Genomic DNA, 20,456 nt, shown 5'->3' on the forward strand with positions numbered 1-20,456 from the left:
TGTTAAACACTAGATAAGGTCAAAGTTTTGTTGCAATAAAATATATTAATATTTACAAACTTTTAGATTACTAAGAATCAGTTTGATGCATATTGGCACACAATGTATCATTATGAAATGCAACGAAACATGGGGAGCCGTAGTGGAACAATAAGATAATTATTTTGTGAAATACATTATTAAATTTTTCACATGGAATTAATAAATATGTATGGAACAAGTTCGAAGCATGGTGATTTAGTTGTCAAAAGGTAATTTCTGAAAATATATTCAATATTGCACGGGAGGTCCCGTGCATGGTAGAAAATCCACTCTCTTTTATAAATACCAAGTAACAATCGTGGTGGGTTTTGTCTAACTTACTCAGTTTATATAACCCGGTTAATCCTACTACAGATGCATGAACATGTATGAATGAATAATTAAAACCAATATATTACTCCCTTCGTCCCATAATATAAGAGCGTTTTTGACAGTACACTAATGTAAAAAATGCTCTTATATTATGGGACGGAGGGGGTAGCTTTTCTTCTGTCTTCCTCTGATATTATCAACTTAGGTATCTATGAACAGTGTAGATGATGCTCGATCGTATTGGGCCCATAATAAAAATCATAGTAGAGGAATATCACTAATTAGCAGACTTCAAAAGACCCCACGACTCTCCTCTTTTGCCAAAGGCGGGAGGGGGAGCCTTCGAGCTGGTTGCTTTTCTGCGCCATGATAGAATATCACCCATGGGGGCTTTGTAGGTGAAGACTCCTTGCAAGAAAGAGAGGGGAGAGGAAAAAGAAAGCAAAAGCCACACACCCCGGCCAAGCAAGCGAGAAAGAAAGAAGACACCACCCCAACGCAGACCTAGCTAGCTATAGCCAGCCACACACACAGACCAGCGCGCCACGACCACGAGGGCAACAAGAGGGGGTCTCTCGGCGTCGCCTCGTAGCGCGGGAGGCGGGCGGGCGGGCGATCGAACCCTATTCCTTGTCCTTGAATCTCCAATCCAATCCCCCTACGCGCTCAATCCGGGAGATCTAGGGAGAGGAGAGGCAGCGGCAGGGGAGAATAGTACAAGAGAAGAATGTTCTCTTCCAAGAAGGCCACTAGCAGCAGCGCTGGCGCGGTGGCGGTGCAGGGAGGCGGGGCGCCCATGTGCGTGCAGGGCGACTCGGGCCTCGTCCTCACCACCGACCCCAAGCCGCGCCTCCGGTGGACGGTGGAGCTCCATGAGCGCTTCGTCGACGCCGTCGCCCAGCTCGGCGGCCCCGACAGTACGGCTCCAAAACCCTTCATGTGCTGCGCGCTGGTCACTTTTTTATTATTATTAATTCCGTCGCTGAGAATTTTGTGCTTGTTGTAGAGGCGACGCCGAAGACGATCATGAGGGTCATGGGGGTCAAGGGGCTCACTCTCTACCACCTCAAGAGCCACCTTCAGGTGCGTCCGGCCGTGTGTGTGTTGTTGCACCCTCTAATTAGGGTTAGGTCTAATTCTTGCTGGCATGATACGCTCTCTCACACATGCATGCTGGCTAATCTGTTTGGTCTTTTCATGTGCAGAAATTCAGGCTGGGAAAGCAGCCGCACAAGGACTTCAACGATCATGCAGTTAAGGATGGTAAGAGCTAACTCATGCAATTCAATTGTGAAGATAAAATTGTGCATGACTACTCTACTACTCCAGTATATATGTTATATCTTCGTGTTGTTGAAATTTTTTCGCAGCTGCGGCAGCAATGGAGATGCATAGAAACGCGGCCTCTTCTTCAGGCATAATGGGGAGAAACATGAACGAGTAGGTTAATCAGTTAGTAAGAAGTAGAATATGTTTATTACTTTGCGTTCACTCATATCCCAATTATTAAGCTTTTCACTCACCACTTTTCCTTTACCGTTTGTGAATTTTAATTTCAGCCGCAACGTGCACATGAATGAGGCCATCAGAATGCAAATGGAGGTTCAAAGGAGGCTGCATGAGCAACTAGAGGTGATTAATCAACCAAGAATCAAAGTACGCATGGGTGGATGCTAAAAAGACTGTCAATTTCTCATGAAGTTTATTTTTCTCCTTTTAAAAGCATTTGGAAGTTTACTCAGCTCCCCTTTTCTGAGCACCTTACCACCTTCCCATGCAGCTCATGCTCCTCAACTTTTAGATACACTACATGCATGCATGCAAAAACACTGTTATTAAGTTTAATTGCTTACTCGGTTGTCACTAATTGTGTAGCTTAATTACGCTTAAATTAGTTAGCTCATGCATGCATGAACATGAGTTACATGACAATTCACACGCAGGTGCAGAAGCACCTCCAAATGAGGATTGAAGCCCAGGGAAAGTACATGCAGTCCATCCTGGAGAAAGCATACCAGACGCTTGCCACCGGGGACGTCGCGGCGAGCCCTACTGCCGGGTACAAATCCCTAGGCAGCCACGCCGGCGTCCTCGACGTGTGCTCCATCAAGGACATTGGCCCGGCTTCCATGGGCTTCCCTTCCCTCCAGGACCTGCACCTCTACGGAGGCGGTCACTTAGACCTGCAGCAGCAGCAGCAGCCACTGGAGAGCTTCTTCGCGTGCAGCGATGGCGGCGGCATTGGGTCGTTGGGGAAGAAGAGGTCCAGCCAGTACGCCGGAGGCAAGAGCCCTATGATGTGGGGTGACGACGAAGACGGCGACGAGGATGACAAGGGCGATCAGCTACTCCAGATGGCACCGCCGATGATGGACGACATAGACTCCATGTACGAAGCGAAGCCGATGATGACCATGTCCGGCGACTCCGCTGGGAGCAGAGGATTCGACGGCGGCATGGGGTCGAAGCTCGAGAGGCCGTCACCCCGGCGGCCGCACATGGGAGCCCAGAGGATGGGCAGCCCGTCGGTGATCTACGGATAAATCAAGCGATCGACCGAGTTAAGTTAACTAGAGCTTTTTGTTTAACCGGGTGCATGTGGCTAAATAAGTATAGCTTGAGTGCATGGAATCAGGAAATTATAGAAGAAATTATGCTTCGATCAGGATGATCTTACACATATAGTGATGCATCACATGTCTATGTCATGATGCTCATGGTCTAACTAAGATGATCTGTTGTGTAATTGTACGTGTTCTAAATTAATTAATTATGACGGTTGTAAATTTGTAATGTAATTATTTGGTGATCTTGCATGCTGATGTGGCAAGCTTCCATGCATTGATCATGGAACACATGTATATCGTCAAAAACATATTGTTAATTATTCTTATTGGTTGGGTCTGGAACAAGCTTTCATGCATTGATCATTTGAATTCTTGAATTGCACTAGTAGAAAACTGGGCTTTGGTCACAGGGCAATATTCACATTAGTCCCGGTTCAGTCACGAACCGGGACTAATGTGAGCATTGGTCCCGGTTCGTGCGGCCAGGGGCCTGCCGGGCCTCGTGGGGGCTGGTTTTCCGGACGCAAGCGGTTACAAAAGCCAGGAGAGGAGGAAAAAAATGGAGCAGACCCAAATTCAGAAGCTGCACGAAAGAGTTCAAGCGCTAGAGGAACGAGACGGCAATCGACATGCCGAAACTACCCCCGAAGCTACCCCGTCATCTCAGCGGAGAAGCAGTGTGGCTTCCACCGAGCTGCTTCAGCCGGAGCATGTCTTGACGGCTCCTGCTAGCTACCCCGTAGATGCTATCACGGAGTCTCAACATTGCCACCTTATGGCGGAATGGCAGAACTTCAAAGTCAAGGCGGCTGTTGGCTCTGTTTTACCTCCTGAACCCGGCGCAACCTACCACTGTCGGCCGATTCCAGAAGGATATGCTAGGGTGATGGTGGATGAAATAACGGAGGGATTTGAGGACCTCCAGCTTGACCACCCTACCGATGAAGGGGAGACTCGGCTGGGTTTAGCTCTGAAGACTCCGTGCCTATGGCGGAAGGAGCTCATTAACCTTCCGAACTGGACGCCTCCGGCGAGTAAGGGCACTCCGCCGCCGCCTCCTCCTCTGGCGAGTGATCAGGGCACTCAGCCTCCTTCTCCGGCGCGTGGCGGCACTCCGCCTCCTCCTCCGGCGAGTGATCAGGGCACTCATCAGCCTCCTTCTCCGACGCGTGGCGGCACTCCGCCTCCTTCTCCGCCCGCGCCGGCGTGCCAGAGCAGCCAGCCTCCTCCTTCTCCGCCTCGTCAGCAAGGGCGGAAGAGACCCGCCGCCGCTCCGGCTGCTCCGGCGCATCGTAGTCCTTCTCCTCCGCCTCATAAGCAAGGAAAGAAGACAGCCGCAGCCGCTCCGTCTGCTATGCCGGCGTCTAGCAGTACAGCTGCCAGAGGCGGGAGGCAATACAGATTCGGTCCTTCTCTGAAGACTCCGGAGAAGTTACCATACGAGAGGACCGAGGAGGAGAACGCGAAGATCGTGCGAGCCGAAGTGAATAACTTCTTTGAAGGGGTGAAAGCAAAGAAACATTCACCTCCGGAGGAGAAGGTAGATCCGGTGAAAGCGAAGCGCACTCTGGATGCCCTGACAAAACCACCAAAGTCTCCGCCGAAAGGCAACTATGAGCGCATTATTGCAAAGACATTTGTCGAAGCGGAGCGGTCGGGAAGTACTGTCAGTGATCAAAGGTTAAAAGAACGACGAGCTGGGAAAAAAATTGCTCAGCTCGGCGAACAAGCGAACCAATCGTGCCCCCCGCTCAAGGTGTCTAAAGACATCGTCGCTAATGATCCGAGGATGGTGGCCGGTTATAGCAATCTTGGAGATTGCCTGCCCGACGATGTACATTATGAAATCATGGAGGTAGACGAACACAAATACCATTACGGGAAGCCTCTCGTCAAAGATGAAAGATCTCTAACAACGATGATGCGAAGATTACATGATTGGTACATGAAAACCTGCAGAGAGTCTGATGGGATGAATACTTTGACGCTGAGAATTAAACCGGAGCATGACCTCGTTGGAATTGAACTGCTGAATGTTTTATTTGAGGAGTTCTTCCAGTTTTTCAATCAAAAGGCCATCGATAAATCAACGATCACTTGCTACTATCTGTAAGTAGTACTACTTCTGTCATTAAGTCTCTCTATATAGGTCAGCTCTTTCATTGCATGTATTTATAATTATCCTCACTATATTATGCAGATTGAAGATCGCCGAATTGAAGAAAAGACAAATCGGTGATATTGGGTTCATTAACACAAATCTCATAGATGCATATACGGTTGAAAAACATGCCAAAGAAGCCGAGGCCAACTTGCTACGATCGTTGGTATTAAATCAAAACAAAGATATAATACTCTTTCCTTACAACTTCAAGTGAGTGTTACTGTCTTGTGCATATTCGGTTTCCCTTATTAGTCCAGGTTATGGTAATGTAATTGATGACTTATGCATGCATGCGCAGCTTCCACTATATTCTCCTAGAGATTAAGCTTGAGCAGGGAGTAGTAACCGTCTTAGACTCGAGACGAAAAGATCCCCAGGACTATGCGGACATGACTCAAATGCTCGAGAAGTAAGTTAAATCGATCATTATCCACCATATCAGCAACTTTGTTCATTTCCTGATATCAAGTAATTGTTTTCTTTGTCTGGCAGGGTTTGGAGAAAATTCACCACAAAAGCTCCGGGACTCCCGAAGAAGCTGCAATTTAGACACCCGAAAGTAAGTACTATAGTAGCATGTTCCGCACATCTCCTAGTGATTCAAGCGCTAGTTTCATCAATACCATTTAGCATGCTTGCTTATCAGTTAGATTGACCTCTATTTCTTGTAAAGTGGTTGTGGCAGGAACAAGGGAATGATTTCTGTGGATACTACGTTTGCGAGTCTGTCCGCCACACGACCTGTGAGCGGGGCTACTCTGACGAACAATATGAAGTGCGTAAGCAATAATATTCACAATTTTATTTTATTACCATCATTTGTGTCGAGTTTCATTTATTCATATATATATATGTATTGACCCCCTTCTTCAAATTAGATGTTTCGGATGCGGGATGAACTCCTAGCAGAAGATCGTATGCGAGCAATTCAAGAGGAATTGGCGGCATTCTTCCTTGACCACGTGATCGCTGAAAACGGATAATACTATATGGACCCTGTGTTCTTACAATTTAATTAGGAGATTATATTGTAAGAGATAATTATTGTATATATGTAGCCGGTAGTGTCAGATAGATATACGAGAACTTGTTGTTCGACCAATCTCTCGGAAAAGGAGAGGTGGTCGATATCACTTCTCTCTGTATGCATATGTTCATGACGATCTTCTGTTTCCTTCATTTGTTTACTAGCTAGCGTGTCTAGTCCTCTCCATACGTATATAGTACGTAGCGTCGACCAAGCACGGAGATAAGAGAGGACACTTCTCTCTATTAATTAGCTAGCTAACACAATATATGAAACACCTAAATTAACCCCCCAAAACCCCCCAAATCCCCCCCCCCCTTTAAAAAAACAAAAAACCCAGCCCCTGAAATGCTGACGCGTGGATGCCTATTGGTCCCGGTTGGTGACACCAACCGGGACAAAAGGCCCTGCCTATTGGTCCCGGTTGGTGGCACCAACTGGGACCAAAGGCCCCCCTGCCTGGCTGGCAGCAGCGGTCACGTGAAGGACCTTCTGTCCCGGTTCGTGTAAGAACCGGGACTAAAGGGTTAGGGCTTTAGTAACAACCCTTTAGTCCCGGTTCGAAAACCGGGACAAAAGGCCCTTACAAACCGGGGTAAAAGCCCCTTTTCCTACTAGTGTTGCTGTGTGACTTATGGAGTTGTGGTGCAAATGTAACTTCGGACACTTGCCTTCGTATCAACTAACAAAACTATATTTTTCTTGGATAAAAAAGGAAGAATGTCAGGATATATATACACTGAGAGAGAAAAAACTTTTGATCACCACTGAGGATGCCCACAGCCAAATTATTGCAAAATCGGGGAACACTGGCACAGCATATATGATATGTGCTAGCATGCATAATAAGGCTATAAAATGTACTTATGACGTGCAATCTTGTCGATTTAGAAATAGTACCTCTTTGGATGACTGAGGAATACACAATCTAATGCCTATGCCTATGTTCCAAAGTTCGTAACTCTAGCCAGTTAGTGTAGTAACTTAGTACCTTCAAGGCAAGCTTGCATGCACATGCATGCAAGAGATAGTACCCCATCCATTTAGTTTGTAAATCTGGCATGGGTTTTTAGGTCTTCGGTTTGATTAACAAAATCATGTGGTATATGCCACTAAAAATATACTCCCTCGTTCCTAAATATAAGTTCTTTTAGAAATTCCAATATGTCTATATACATCTGTATGTAGTCGGCATTGTAATATCTAAAAGACTTATATTTAGAATCGGGGGGAGTATATAACACATGTTTTGTTAGTGAAGTTGGAAGCCTAAAAACTTCCCGCAAAAGAAAAGCCTAGAAACTTGTGTCCGCCTTACAGATTTGGATAGAGGTGTAGTATGTACTAATGTTCTTGTCTTAAAAAGCGCTGTCATCCAAAAAATGCTATGTCTTCAACAACAAATGAACTGAACACGTATTTGAAGAGCATGCATGTTTCGGAAAATACAATTCAACATGCATGCTCACGGAAAAAAAAACATGCAAATGTGTGCTGCTAATTAGTGATCATGAAAAGCCAGAGCAACTGGGAGCAATATGTAGAACCACTAAATGTGGACAATGTAGAATAATGGAAATATTATTTGGAGCAAAGCCGGGTCATGTAGATCGCATTGTTACTATGTATACCTGTGGAAAATTAAATTTGGTGCAAACTAAGTACATGCACTCAGTACCTGAGGTGTGGGCCAAACAGAAATGATGGTTCTACAGTATTTAAAGAGGAAAGGATGAAAAGAGAAGGGAGAGAAAAAAAGTGGTCAGGATACTCGTACTTCATGCACGCAAGGGATGTGTGTATTTTGGAATCTGGTTCGATCAAATGAACTATCAGCAAAATATCAGTAATAGAAACTAGTAAATTATCTCTAAATTGCTAATTTGATTCTAGCGTGCAAGGTTTGAACCTCTTTTTCAGAAGAAAAAAGAAGATGGAAAAGACGTGCATGCTTAATTCAGTCCTCATGTATCTTGTATCCTGGTCATACGAGGTTCCAGGCTACGGTTCATAGTTAATTTAGGGTTTTGAATTGCATGAAATTGGTAAAAGATTAACAACTACAAAATCTACGGGGATAGTCGTTTCGATCAAAAACATACATTTAAGTGAATCAACCTAGCTATGTGAATGAGTATGAAAATATGCCTGTTAAAATTCCTATGGAATTGGTGCCCAATCCATTGGAATTTGGTAGTATCTTCTATTTAATCCAGAAGTGATTTATATATAGGATAAAAACAAAAGAGTGTATATCAGTATGTTTGAACATATGTATGCTGAGATCTTGTACGTAGAAGCAGTTTTATGACAAATTTATGCATATATACTTGAAGTGTCTAATTAATGAACATTTTAAAATATATTGACAATAAATAAAGTTTTAAAAGCCAAATATGCTCGTGTCCAAAGCGACAACTTAAGTTTAGAAAACTGAATGGGATGTATAAAATCACGACAATCGATACAAATCCGAGGTTTTGGGAATTAAAATCCGTGGGCACCCCACAATAAAACGAGATACAGATTAACATATACAAACCTCGGATTTATGGTACCGCATTTTAATGTCCAAAAATCCGAGGTTTTTTACACTGTTGTATTCTCATAAAACCCTGGATTATAATTACCATAAAAATCCGTGGCCTCGTTAGTTTTATGAAATACAGTGATGTGATTTTTATTAAATTAAGTGGAGTGATATAATTCACATAGGGTCATATATGTTCATGTGCAAATGAAGAAAAAAGACATGTTCATGTCCAAATGTTACGTACGGTATGCAGATGTTCAGGGCAAAGCCAATCATCTTGACCTATGCAAAAAAAGAAAGAAAAGTTGAGTGTTAAATGTTCCGCATGAAATTTTCTAAGCATGTCTTGGACACTAACATGAACATGTATGAAAAAATCAGAACATTTTGAATTTGTTTGACACTCGTTGCTGGGAGCCAAAACGGCATGCCGGAACCCAGGTATAAGTATATGCATAAATTTCTATTTTGTTCAAAGTATACTGCCTGCGCTGCAGTCAGCACGCAGATCAGCGCATAGGCTCCTACTTACTGTCCCCTGTCAGTATGTGCATTTCAGCCTGCTCAAGCCCGGTACCCTAGGTTTGCCCTTTATTTGACTAATAACGAGGAGACGCAGAGATCTCGAAGGAAGCTTCTTCCTGAGCCTTACCGGGAGTACACTGAAGCAGGAGCAAGTTCCAAAAGCTCATGCCACTGCTACAGTACGCGCGCGCAGCTCCCGAGGCAAATCATCTTGGGTTTCACCAAAGCAAAGCAGCCCGCAGGCCAGGCCGGCCCCTGGTGGCCCGGGCTGGCTCGCCTCGGGTTCACCCCCGGTCGGTGGGTCCCTTGTGCAAGAGACAAGCGCCCTTTTGCTGCCGCCCTTTGGAGGAGAGGGGGGTGAACAAAAAGATAAAGGTGCATGTCAGTGTCCAGCCAGCCGGCCATTGTTTGACGAGGGAGGAAGCTTCGTTTATTCCCTCTACTTCCACCGGTTGCTGTACTGTACAAGTAGTTGGTAGGAGTAGCAGCGTACTAGTATAGTACCATACGGTTGGTTGGCTCGTGCTGCTGCTGGCCCCATTCACTCTTACCGCCTGCCCAGGGTCTGCACTCATCGCTCGATCTAGCTGCTGCTACCTCGGTAAGCGGGAAAGAGGAGATACCAGCCAGATCTTCTCAGCTTTTCGTATTAGGCGTCCTTTTGTTTGTTCAGAATGTGAGAGATCTCATCGGCTCATGCCGCATGTGGGAGTGGTTTCTGCGAAATTCCTGCTTGCCAACAAGCGTTTACAAGTACTCCGAACTTGACAATACGGCCACTACTCACTCCGTCTTATACAACTACTAACACACGTGTTGTTTAATAACCTACGCCGGTCAAGCATTTCAGGTTCGACCACCAGTTTTAACATTGACAATGCCAAATTATTACGCAGTCTTCAAGTTACGTGTTCATTGTACACAATAGTTTTTATTTCAAACACCACAATTGAAGGCATCGGTGGTTAAAATGTCGCGCAGACCCACTGCTACTTGCAGGATAGTATTAGTTACTCATGATCTGTGACGCTTTGGTGACACAGGAACAGCTCACATGCAGGAGCGACAGTGGCCAGAAACACAGAATGCAGTATCACTACACCATTTGAGAGGATCTGCTCTCTGCGTCAAGTGAACAACGTGATGATTATTGAGTAGTACCAAAGTTCAGAGACGAAGCCGTGCTTCACGTTTCATTCATTTACAACTCATTACAACCCTTTTATTTGGGCACGGCCTACTCTCTTTATTCCAAGCTTCTAGACTGCCCTCCCTCTTCACTCGGATTTGCACCTTTTATTCGGACACGGCTTTACTCTCTTTATTCCAAGCTTCTAAAACTGTCCTCCCTTTTCGTTCCATCTTACACCTTACGCCTGCAGAGCTATCCACGCTTATCAGCGCACCTGGCCCCAGTAGGTTCTCGATCCTTCTTCTCCATTCAGGTGGAAGCGAAGGCCAACTTCAAACATCAACCCAGGTTGCCCATGCATACGTACTTAATCTGCAACCGCGGTCAAGCAAATGAGAAACGAGTAACACGTCGGGAAACAGTTTAGAGAATCGCATGTACCAACCTCCAGGTAGTCGTCCATGCCGTATTTTGATCCTTCTCGCCCAAGCCCAGACTGCTTAACCCCACCGAATGGCGCTACCTGGAAATTATATGAAATATATCTTACATTGTAGGCTCATAACGCAGGAGATTAAGTGATTTGATTTGGCGTTCTATCACCTCTGTTGAAATTAATCCCTCGTTCACACCGACAAGCCCGTATTCAAGAGCTTCAGAAACACGCCATGACCGCGCAATGTTCTTTGTAAACATGTATGCGGCTAAGCCTGGAGCATCATGGATAATGAGGTTACTAGAATGAGTTTACAACATGTTTTCACAAAATTAGCCTTAAGCCAAGACTATGGAATTGCTCAAATAAAATTCATTACCGCTAGGTTTTCTTAAGATGGTTATATATACTTAGCACAAAGAATTCAGACATGGCAGATTATAGTTACCACTATCTAGAAATATGTCAATGTTGTATCATTCTCTACCAACGTTTTCTGACTGCGACATACCCTATGCATTATGTTTCACTGCAGGTTTTTTGTTAAAGGGCTCGACATATATGGCAGTCTACAGAAAGGGAATCCTAAAAAGTTAACTTGGGCCAGAGAATGAACCTGCATTGGTGTCGTTTGCTAAATGGATTGCTTCCTCCTCAGTTTTGAATGGTATAAGTGGTGCAACTGGACCAAAAACTTCTTCACTGAAGCAAAATGTATTGGCCTTGTTACACATTAAGAGTTCAAATCTGAAGATAGTTATAAATTTGCAAAGGACTGGACCAACGATTTCATGATTTCTGCACATAAAAGTAAGATCTATGCACTGAAACAAGATGGACATGATGTAGAAATTCAAACTTTACCTGAAAAGAAGCATATCATTGCTTACATTCCCTACCACGGTTGGCTCATAAAAGCTCATCCCAAGGCTGTGCCTTTTACCACCGAGCATGATGTTGGCTCCCTACAGAAGGACCAAGATAAGGAGATAATTTACAGTTTACATGCAGTTGCAGGTTATGTTGGAGATTTGGTATAGAATCATCAGACAAGCATCTTGGTATAGAATTGTCTCTTGTTAGTGTGTGGGTGATGAACCAGAGTCAAGATTCAGGAAAACTGTGGTTCCTCAACCACTTAACTTTCTGATTCACCTTTTAAAAAATGTTACCAACAATCCAGCTGGGGCCAGGAAATGGTCTAAGCCATAGTTTGGAACCTAACATCTACTCCCTCCATTCCTAAATACTTGTCTTTCTAGGCATTTCAAATGACTATCACATACGGATGTATGTAGACATATTTTAGAGTGTAGATTCACTCATTTTACTCCGTATGTAGTCACTTGTTGAAATGCCTAGAAAGACAAGTATTTAGGAACGGAGGGAGTAGTTCCAATAGAGAAAATGTACGCCGTTACAGTCATTTGAGATTACCTTTGAAGTAGCATCACCTACAAACTTCTCTACCTACAAGAGAACAAGCCAAAAAATAAAACATGTGAGGATCGCTACATAATATTTCAGAATCATTGCAAGTGCAAAATATGAACCTTTTGAACAGCAGCTTCATTGATTAGAGGACCCTGCATGTGAAAGAAACTGTAAAACCTGACATGAGGTACCAAAAAGCAAATAACATAGCAGATCACGAGCATTATCCATTATGATGCAGCACGAAGTTCAATCATAATTCATAAGGGTCTCTTTGGAAGACAAGATTCTATAAATTAAGGAATAAAAAACACGTAGGATTGAGATCTCATGGCTTGTGGCATCCGTCAGGTTTTGAATTGAGTCAACTAAAACAGCAAATATCTCCCAGGGCAAGCCGTCACGCTGCCAGATGCAACTGACGACTGGCAGGCAGACCTTGTTGACCGTTTCAAGAGGGTTGTACCCACAACTTACGGAACCTAAAAGGACCTTCAGGAAGACAGCCATGGGCCCACGTTGATGAAGTGGCTTTGTTCGATTTTTATCAGCATTTCTTGGATTCGATTAGTGAGGACTCACTTTCCCTGCTTCATGATTTTTATAATGTTAGACTGGACATAGCTAGACTTAATTATGGACTGATTTCTCTCTTAACTAAGGCCCCGTTCGGATCTCCTCTAGCTTCTTGATTAGCTGGCTTCTCGAATTCTCGCTGGAGCAGCCTCGCGTTCGGCTGGCGTGAGCAGCTCCTCACGTGCACAGCCCATGAAATGGGCTTGGCCTGTTCAGCCAAGTCTGGGGCCAATGCACTTGGAAGAGTTGGGCTGAAAAAGGGTGCACGTATGTGTGGCGTGGATCTTGTTGCAGACTGGACGGAGCAGGTCGTCCGGCTGCCAGCGGCGACCAATGGAGGGAGTGGCTGCAGATACGGAATTTGACTGCGGGCGGCGACCTGCAGGATGAGTCTGAGAAGCGAGGGGCGGCAGCGGAAGTCTCGAGGCGGCGGCGCCGCAGCTAGGGTTGAGAGAGCAGAGGCTCGCGTCTGTCTCACTGAGCTCGCTCTCGTCGGGTCAGGCTTTAGCGAGAAAAACGGTTCGAGGAATCTGCACGTGGAACTTCGGGAGGGCAATCATACGTAATTTCCAGCAACTCCTGCTTCTCATTTTTGCGAAGCTGGGCCGAAGCTGCTCCACAAAATTGCACTGCAGGCCGCTCGTTCTCCAGGAGCTGAATTCTCGAAGCTGAACCGTTCGGGTCGCTTCTCGCTCGCTTCTCAGGAAGCTGGATCGTGGAGGAGATCCCAACGGGGCTAAGTGTCCATGTGCTGATAGAATTCAAACATGTGGTCCAAATGAGCTGAAATATCCCACATAAGTAGTGAATACAATTATAATTTACTGATTTTTTAGCATTTTTTAGAAATGTTGAATTCTGAACCAAACTTTTGAATGAGGCAACTAAAACTGCAAATATCCCCAAAACCTGTCGTCCAGCCCGGGTTTTTTTTCATGTGTGCACTTATAAGTGGGACCAACAGGGATCATGTCACGGAGGCAAACGATGGATTAGAGCTACCTGCAATGGATTACACTAATAGGTTGTGTTTCATACATTAAACTTGTAGAGTAGGTGTTCTGCGCAAAATCAACCTCAATAGTTGGCAGGAAACAAAAACATATGAATCTAGAAAAGTGGCTCTTGGGGTGCCCCACAAAAAATTTGTAGGAATTTGGAGAGAGAGAAGGTTGATGCAAGACACTAAGTAATTTTCCGTGTGGTCTAACCTCTTGCTAGATATCAGATGGAATTGGAGCGTATGAAAGCAAGCCTTAGAAACTTGGTGGTCTCATTCATTTGATCCAGAGGGATTTCATGCGAAAAATCCTATTGACTGACATCCTACAGAATTCCTATGAAAATCCTTCAATCCAAAGAGACCCCAAGTACTGTCAAATTAGGTATTCTTATAACTCATACAGCATTAGAAAACATTGTCCAAGAAACTAACACAAGAAACACATAGCTCAAATTTTGTAGCTCAATATATAACACAGGGGGATTAAAAACTTTATATACCTGTGATGTACTCTCTTCTAGCCCATTACCGACTTGCAAACTCTGAACAGCCTTGACAAATGCACTTGCGAATTTTTCATAGATACCTACAGATGCAACTTGCATTCTTAACAGAACAAAAGAGGCACCAATAACATATATATGACATAAATGATCAGTATACCTTCTTGCACCAATATCCTGTTTGCACATACACACGTCTGTCCACTGTTCCGAAACTTGGCAGCAAGCTAAATAAGAATGGAGTAGGTGAATATGCATCATATTATGATCAAAATGATAGAATTTACACATTTTAATAGTCTGTTAGCTGAAGTGGGAAAGTGTAAAATATGTTAGTAAGAGAAAGTGATACATATGAAATGAACTGCATTAGCTGATTCAGCCATTATCATGTTTGTTTTTTTGTTTGTTTGTTTTTTGCCATATCGTGATATTATCCTCTAGAGAAGTAAGAGGGATATGTGCATTACCTGGATACCAACCCAACACTGAATTTCTAACATAATATATGTTGGGAAAGAGTGAGGAAAGCGACATGTGTTTAGCCCACGTTATGTTTCTCAGTTGCAGCTCAGGAAAAAAGAAAGGGAAGTCAAGAGACATACATATGCATGCATTGACCTAAGAAAACTGAGCATTTTCAAGATCGTTCTTTAAAACCACGAAACAGGCCCCAATAGTCAATTAGCCAATTCATGCAAGTCTTAGACATAAAGTACAAATTCATCATATCTATTATGATGTTCATCTCCACCTAGAGAGCTAATCATGATCTTTTTGGTATGTATGTTAGTGGAAATACGAGACCCGAAAATAGTTGTGGAAGTGAGGAAAAGTAAATTTTTACTTACACTGCCTTTAACGGCAACATCAATATCTGCATCATCGAAAACAATGCAAGGCGCATTCCCACCGAGCTCCAAAGAAACCTACATGAGAATTATTCTTGCGAATATCAACATTGATGATATCACACTGAAATGAAACAATAAAAGCTTTTGCAGAAACATTCCAACTAAAATAAAGGAAGTTAACCGCACAGTGAAAAGATCTTGCTAACTAACAATACCGCATATATCCCGACCAAAATTTCACTGGAAAATTAAGTCAAAATGGCAAAGCAATTATTAACATATCATGGTATTACTAGCCAGCAAGTAGTTACGGTGCTTAAAAAAGTGAAAACTCTATATCCGACACCCTAAAGAATAAAATGCTACCAAAGCTGAATTGACCGAATAGCAAGTTTTGAAAGTGGCACAGGACCAGAAAAATACAACCAGGGTGGTTCCAGAGATCGGGTGGTTTTTGGACCACTTATTGGTAAGGTCTGAGACTTTTTCGAGAAAACGCAAAGGACCTTTGCATTTCATTTCATGGGAAAGGTAGAACAGGCCTCCTAGGAAGTGAGCGGTACAGAGTCATACAAACTATCAATGGACGTCCCAGGTTGTGGGCAGAACAACCCGAAGCCCCTGGGCTCCAGCCTCTAAGACTTTCTAGATTGATGTTTGGGGCATATCTAATACTGGGATATATAGACATTCCGGGCTGAAGTGCATGCAGTATGGTATCTAGGGCCTAAACCAGAGGACACATTTTATGAAAATTAGATAAGGGCTAGTATGACCAGAAGCAGCGAGCTACTCCTGGTTTGCTGAGCCCTTCTGCACAGATATCTTACATGTTCATCTGAAACAAGGTTAGTTATTGCAATATGTCACCAAACGAAATCAATACAACTTGCAGCTATTGGATGTGTTCTTGGGAGGAGAAAGCTCTAAAGATGCACAAGAACTTTAAACTTCAGAGGTACAGTAATTTCTCCTCAAGTAGTTTCTCAGTACATACCTTTTTCACAGTGTTTGCTGATCCAGCCATCAGTTTTTTGCCAACAGCTGTTGAACCCGTGAACGTAATCTTTCTGACCTATAAAGAGGAAAACATGTGATCATGTACACCCACAATTTATATGATTTAACATATCTAAAAAAATACTTGCAAAAAAACATACTAGATAATTAATACTGAAAGAAAGGGAAGGAAATAAAACCTGCATGCTCTGCATTAGTTCATCACCTATCTCAGGAGCATTACCCATCACAACATTTAGTGCACCCTAGATGAAGAAATATGATTGAAACAGATGTCATGAATAGACTCATAGGAAACCTTCTGTTAAATTTAGTGCACCCTAGATAATGAAAAAATAACTGTGATGAATAAAACCTTCTGTTAAGAAACAACTTGGCAGGTGCAATTAAAAGATGGGAAAATACTATGATTTGTTCCAATAATAACGAAAACCTGGTCTTTCCCCTAGGGACTTTTGCAGGATTGCAGTTATGACTAGTTTTAACAGTTTACTTCTCAAAACGAGCAAGGCATCCCAGAAATCTAGTACTCCCTCCAATCCATATTACTTGTCACTGAAACGGATGTATCTAGTCGTATTTCAGTGCTAGATACATCCATTTGAGTGACAAGTAATATGGATCGGAGGGAGTAACAGAATTTTCTCGGTAACTGTACCCATACCATGAATATGAAAATTTCGCTACAGAAATTTAGTAGTCCATTTTGAAACATGATCTTCAACAAGTACAGATGGAAACAGAATAAATACACTCGTACACAAATAATACTGGAATAATAGAGAACTCGAGAGAATTACAGCTGGTATTCCAGCTTGAAGAGCAAGGTCTGCTGCAGCTAATGCTGTCAGAGGTGTGAACTCTGATGGCTTGACAACAACAGTGCATCCACAAGCCAATGCTGGTCCAACCTGCGGCAAGGCATATATAAGAAAATGCACGAACATAGCTGATTTTCTTTTGGACATTTTAACCAATGGAGAAGTGTGTTTTGCTTCAGACCTTTCTGGTTATCATTGCTAAAGGAAAATTCCATGGTGTAATAGCTCCAACTACGCCAATAGGCTGCAAAAATATCCAGTAAAACTAATATTAGAAAAATAAAGGTTTACTGTACTAGTACAAGAAAATGAACTGGGAAACTAGAGTAGCATTCCAAGAAAAATAAAAGATTATCATGACATTTTGCTTGATGAAATGAAAGGTGAGAAGTGTACGGTGTGATGATGAAATATGTAATACTACCTCCGTCCTGAATTACTTGTCGCAGAAATTGATAGGAAGGAATGTATCTAAAACTAAAAATACGTCTAGATACATCCATTTCTGTGACAAGTAATTCAGGGCGGAGGGAGTATAAAAGTAATGGGGTAATAAAGGGAAAAGTGACTACCAGAAGGAACAGGCATAATAAATGTTTAGAGGGTACTAGCATATTACCTGCTTCAGAACCAATAGTCTGCGGTCAGCTAGAGTTGGGGGAATAATATCACCATACACACGCTTTGCTTCCTCAGCAAAAAATTCTATGAAACTTGCACCATAGTTCACCTGAATATATGATTAGCAACAAATTACCCTACTATAACCCTAGATAATGACAAGCTCCAACAAACTATTGTCAGTGCATGATTTCTGCAAGTACCTCCCCAAGGGCTTCTTTCATAGGCTTCCCCTGTTCCAGTGTCATAAGAAGTGCAAGTTCTTCCTTGTGTGACATAAGTAGGTCATGCCTTTGTGGAATATACACAGTGAGAAGAAATATCCAGGTAATACTACAAGAAATTCATGCTATTATTAACACTTCAATCCATACAAACTACCATTTTCTTAGTGCCTTGCTCCTTTCACTTGCAGTGAGTTTGCTCCAAGCTACAAAAACGGAAGGGTAATAAACAAACAAAGAAAATTACGAGTGGTAAATGGAAAAGCAACTATAATGAAATATGCCAAGAAAAACATTCTTAGGCATACAAATATTTAGCAAAGGCAAACAACAACAGCAAACGCACAATTCCATGCAGGACTCGTATTTTTGTTATGAGGTGAAGATGAGTATCCTACTAGGTATTGAAAATCATAATCAAACTTGATTTAGATAAGGTTTGCATCAAAAGAGGGCATGCATTAGATATTTTTTTAAACGAGCATTTCCGAAACAACAAAGTTGCCAATGCTTTAGCCAAATAAGCTTTTAGAGACCAATCTGTCTCTCCTAATTTTCTTTGCCTAAGTGCTGATCATGTATTCTCTTGCTGCCTTTCAGAGCTTGTACTAAAAAACTAGAGGATTTTGGGAGTCTACAAGATGTACTCTGTCTACTACGAAGTACAACTCCTCTGTTCTACCAGAAACAAAACAACCATCACACATTCACCTAATATGGAGACAGTATAGTAGTTCTGATTTTGATTTATTAAATTACTATTTATGGCAATAAAACTAAGCCAGAATGAAAGCATTTTCTGATACACAGAAGATATTAGTTGATTGTGGAGACGTAAGTGACATCTGAGCAAGGGTTCACTTGATTCATGGTGTTCCAATGCTGATCTTCCGCAGACACGGAAGCAATTTAATTTGCATATATTATTAATATTATAAGCATGTCAAGACAGTTTAACTGGCACTTACAAAACATTATTTGGTCAGTGTTCAAGCATTAAAAGCGAATACACTAATGTGTTTGACATACTATAAAATGTAGTGTTAGCAGAAGTTATTGCATCAGCTGTTTCTCTGTTGCCCATGCAGGCTACATTTGCTAGGACCTCGCCAGTTGCTGGATTTTGCACCTACAAGAAAAATAAGTTATTCCAGTGACAAAGATTGACAATCAACATTAGCAACTTACCATAGATTAGAGAATTGAGATATAAAAAGTGAGTAGAGTTGCAGTAGCAACATTTCATTAATTCCTCATACTGTTCAGCGCTCATTACAGAAATAACCTAAGGAGCAAACTCAAAAGGCTCAAGACCAGCTAAGTTCCGGCACTATTTTCATGGCTATCAAGGCGTACGGTGGCTAAGACAGGGCAAAACCATACTAAAGAATTACTCATGGCTCCAAACTATATCAGGCAAGAGGAAAATTTTAATGGTGCTAACGTCCTAGGAATGGGGTCAAAAGTCCAAGCAACATTGCCAGAGCTCATCGATGCAGCACTAACCGTATTGAGTTTTCCCGTCTCAACACTGGATCTTCAGCCTGTCAACACTCGGTGACACAACCTAGTTTATGTGCTCCCCTCGGCAGATTCACCTGTCGTGCGGCATAAAACCTCCCCACTGACCAAAACATGTTGCAACGAAGCACACAATTCTGTTTAGCCCACTCCACCAAGCAGTCTGACACTGTCGCACACAGACTGCTCACCGGAATGCCCCAGTGGGGAGGGAATGTGCTCACAGCTTAAGAACACACGACTAATAGCTACACCAACAAAATTGCAATTCAACAGAACGAACTAAGAAATTCGGCACAAAATTTCGAACTCCCACGCGTTCCATTAAGTAGCAACTGGAGCGCCGCAATAAGCCCTGATTTCCCCTCGAAATCGAACGCTATCCGAACCGCGCCAATCAACAGGCATCGCGAAGGATGGATGGAGGGAGTAACGGTACCTCGATGGTCTTCCCGTCGTAGGCGTCGACCCATTTGCCGCCGATGAGGCCGCGCGTCCTGAGCAGCCCCGCCGCCCGGATCTTCTCCATCGCCGCGCCCGCGTCCACGCTGCCCATCTGCGCACCCACCCAGCGATTAACAGAAAAAACACGACCCACCGAGCACCACCGCCGGGGGGCGCGAGGGGTATGAAGGGGCGCAGGCGAGTGGGGTGGGGGCAAAGATGGCGTACGTGGCGGCGGCTGGCGACGCGGGAGGAGGCGGAGACGGAGGCGGCCAGGATGTGGCGGGCGCCGAGCGCCGCCGCGCGTCGCATCGCCATCGCCATCTGAAGGAAGCGACGAGTGACGAACACCTGCACCTGGTGTGGCCGGGTCTCTGTGTCTTATTCACACGAGCGCTTTACACGTGGCCTGCTGAGCTGGTGCGGAGGTGGGGAAATTTTGAACGTTGTGCGATGGCGACCTCGCAACCTCTCGCCCCGAGGTCGGCAAATATTCGCGGGCCGGCGTGGACCGCACGGACGGCCAGGTCGCCCCAGATCACAAAGAATGCACTTGCCCTTTTTGCCCTCCTAAAACCATTCTATGCAGCACCATGCAGACAAGCAAGGAAATCCATTTCGACTGAACATGCTCAATTATTTTATTAATTTTATTAGGGCATCTACAATGGTGATATCTTAGAAGTGTCACATAAGA

At 43.6% G+C, this 20,456-nt stretch overlaps 2 protein-coding genes across 3 annotated transcripts; one reads left to right on the forward strand and one right to left on the reverse strand.

Annotated features, from left to right (window-relative positions):
- The first annotated feature begins 697 nt into the window (after positions 1–697).
- On the forward strand, positions 698–3,258 carry LOC123144133 (myb family transcription factor IPN2). Of its 2 annotated transcripts, none has more exons than XM_044563166.1 (6): positions 698–1,271; positions 1,361–1,437; positions 1,560–1,617; positions 1,725–1,794; positions 1,914–2,010; positions 2,298–3,258. In XM_044563166.1, exons 1-6 carry the CDS (start codon positions 1,082–1,084, stop codon positions 2,895–2,897), a joined length of 1,092 nt encoding a protein of 363 aa, XP_044419101.1. In that variant the 5' UTR covers positions 698–1,081; the 3' UTR covers positions 2,898–3,258. The 2 variants fall into 2 exon arrangements, with proteins under 2 accessions (XP_044419101.1, XP_044419102.1); XM_044563167.1 differs by having other exon boundaries at positions 699–1,271; positions 1,914–1,986.
- Positions 3,259–10,297: 7,039 nt separating this feature from the next.
- On the reverse strand, positions 10,298–20,230 carry LOC123144134 (succinate-semialdehyde dehydrogenase, mitochondrial). Its single transcript, XM_044563168.1, has 20 exons — positions 19,988–20,230; positions 19,755–19,871; positions 18,824–18,923; positions 17,952–18,000; positions 17,774–17,861; positions 17,569–17,679; positions 17,131–17,193; positions 16,929–17,039; positions 16,308–16,373; positions 16,106–16,183; positions 15,106–15,183; positions 14,415–14,481; positions 14,252–14,337; positions 12,292–12,324; positions 12,176–12,208; positions 11,603–11,703; positions 11,355–11,440; positions 10,906–11,012; positions 10,748–10,825; positions 10,298–10,674 (listed from the first exon to the last, which is right to left on the reverse strand). The coding sequence occupies exons 1-20, from the start codon at positions 20,081–20,083 to the stop codon at positions 10,642–10,644; spliced, it is 1,581 nt and encodes a 526-aa protein (XP_044419103.1). The 5' UTR covers positions 20,084–20,230; the 3' UTR covers positions 10,298–10,641.
- Between the last annotated feature and the right edge of the window lie 226 nt (positions 20,231–20,456).

Source organism: Triticum aestivum, chromosome 6D, assembly GCF_018294505.1.
Source record: "Triticum aestivum cultivar Chinese Spring chromosome 6D, IWGSC CS RefSeq v2.1, whole genome shotgun sequence".
NCBI classification, from domain to species: domain Eukaryota; kingdom Viridiplantae; phylum Streptophyta; class Magnoliopsida; order Poales; family Poaceae; genus Triticum; species Triticum aestivum.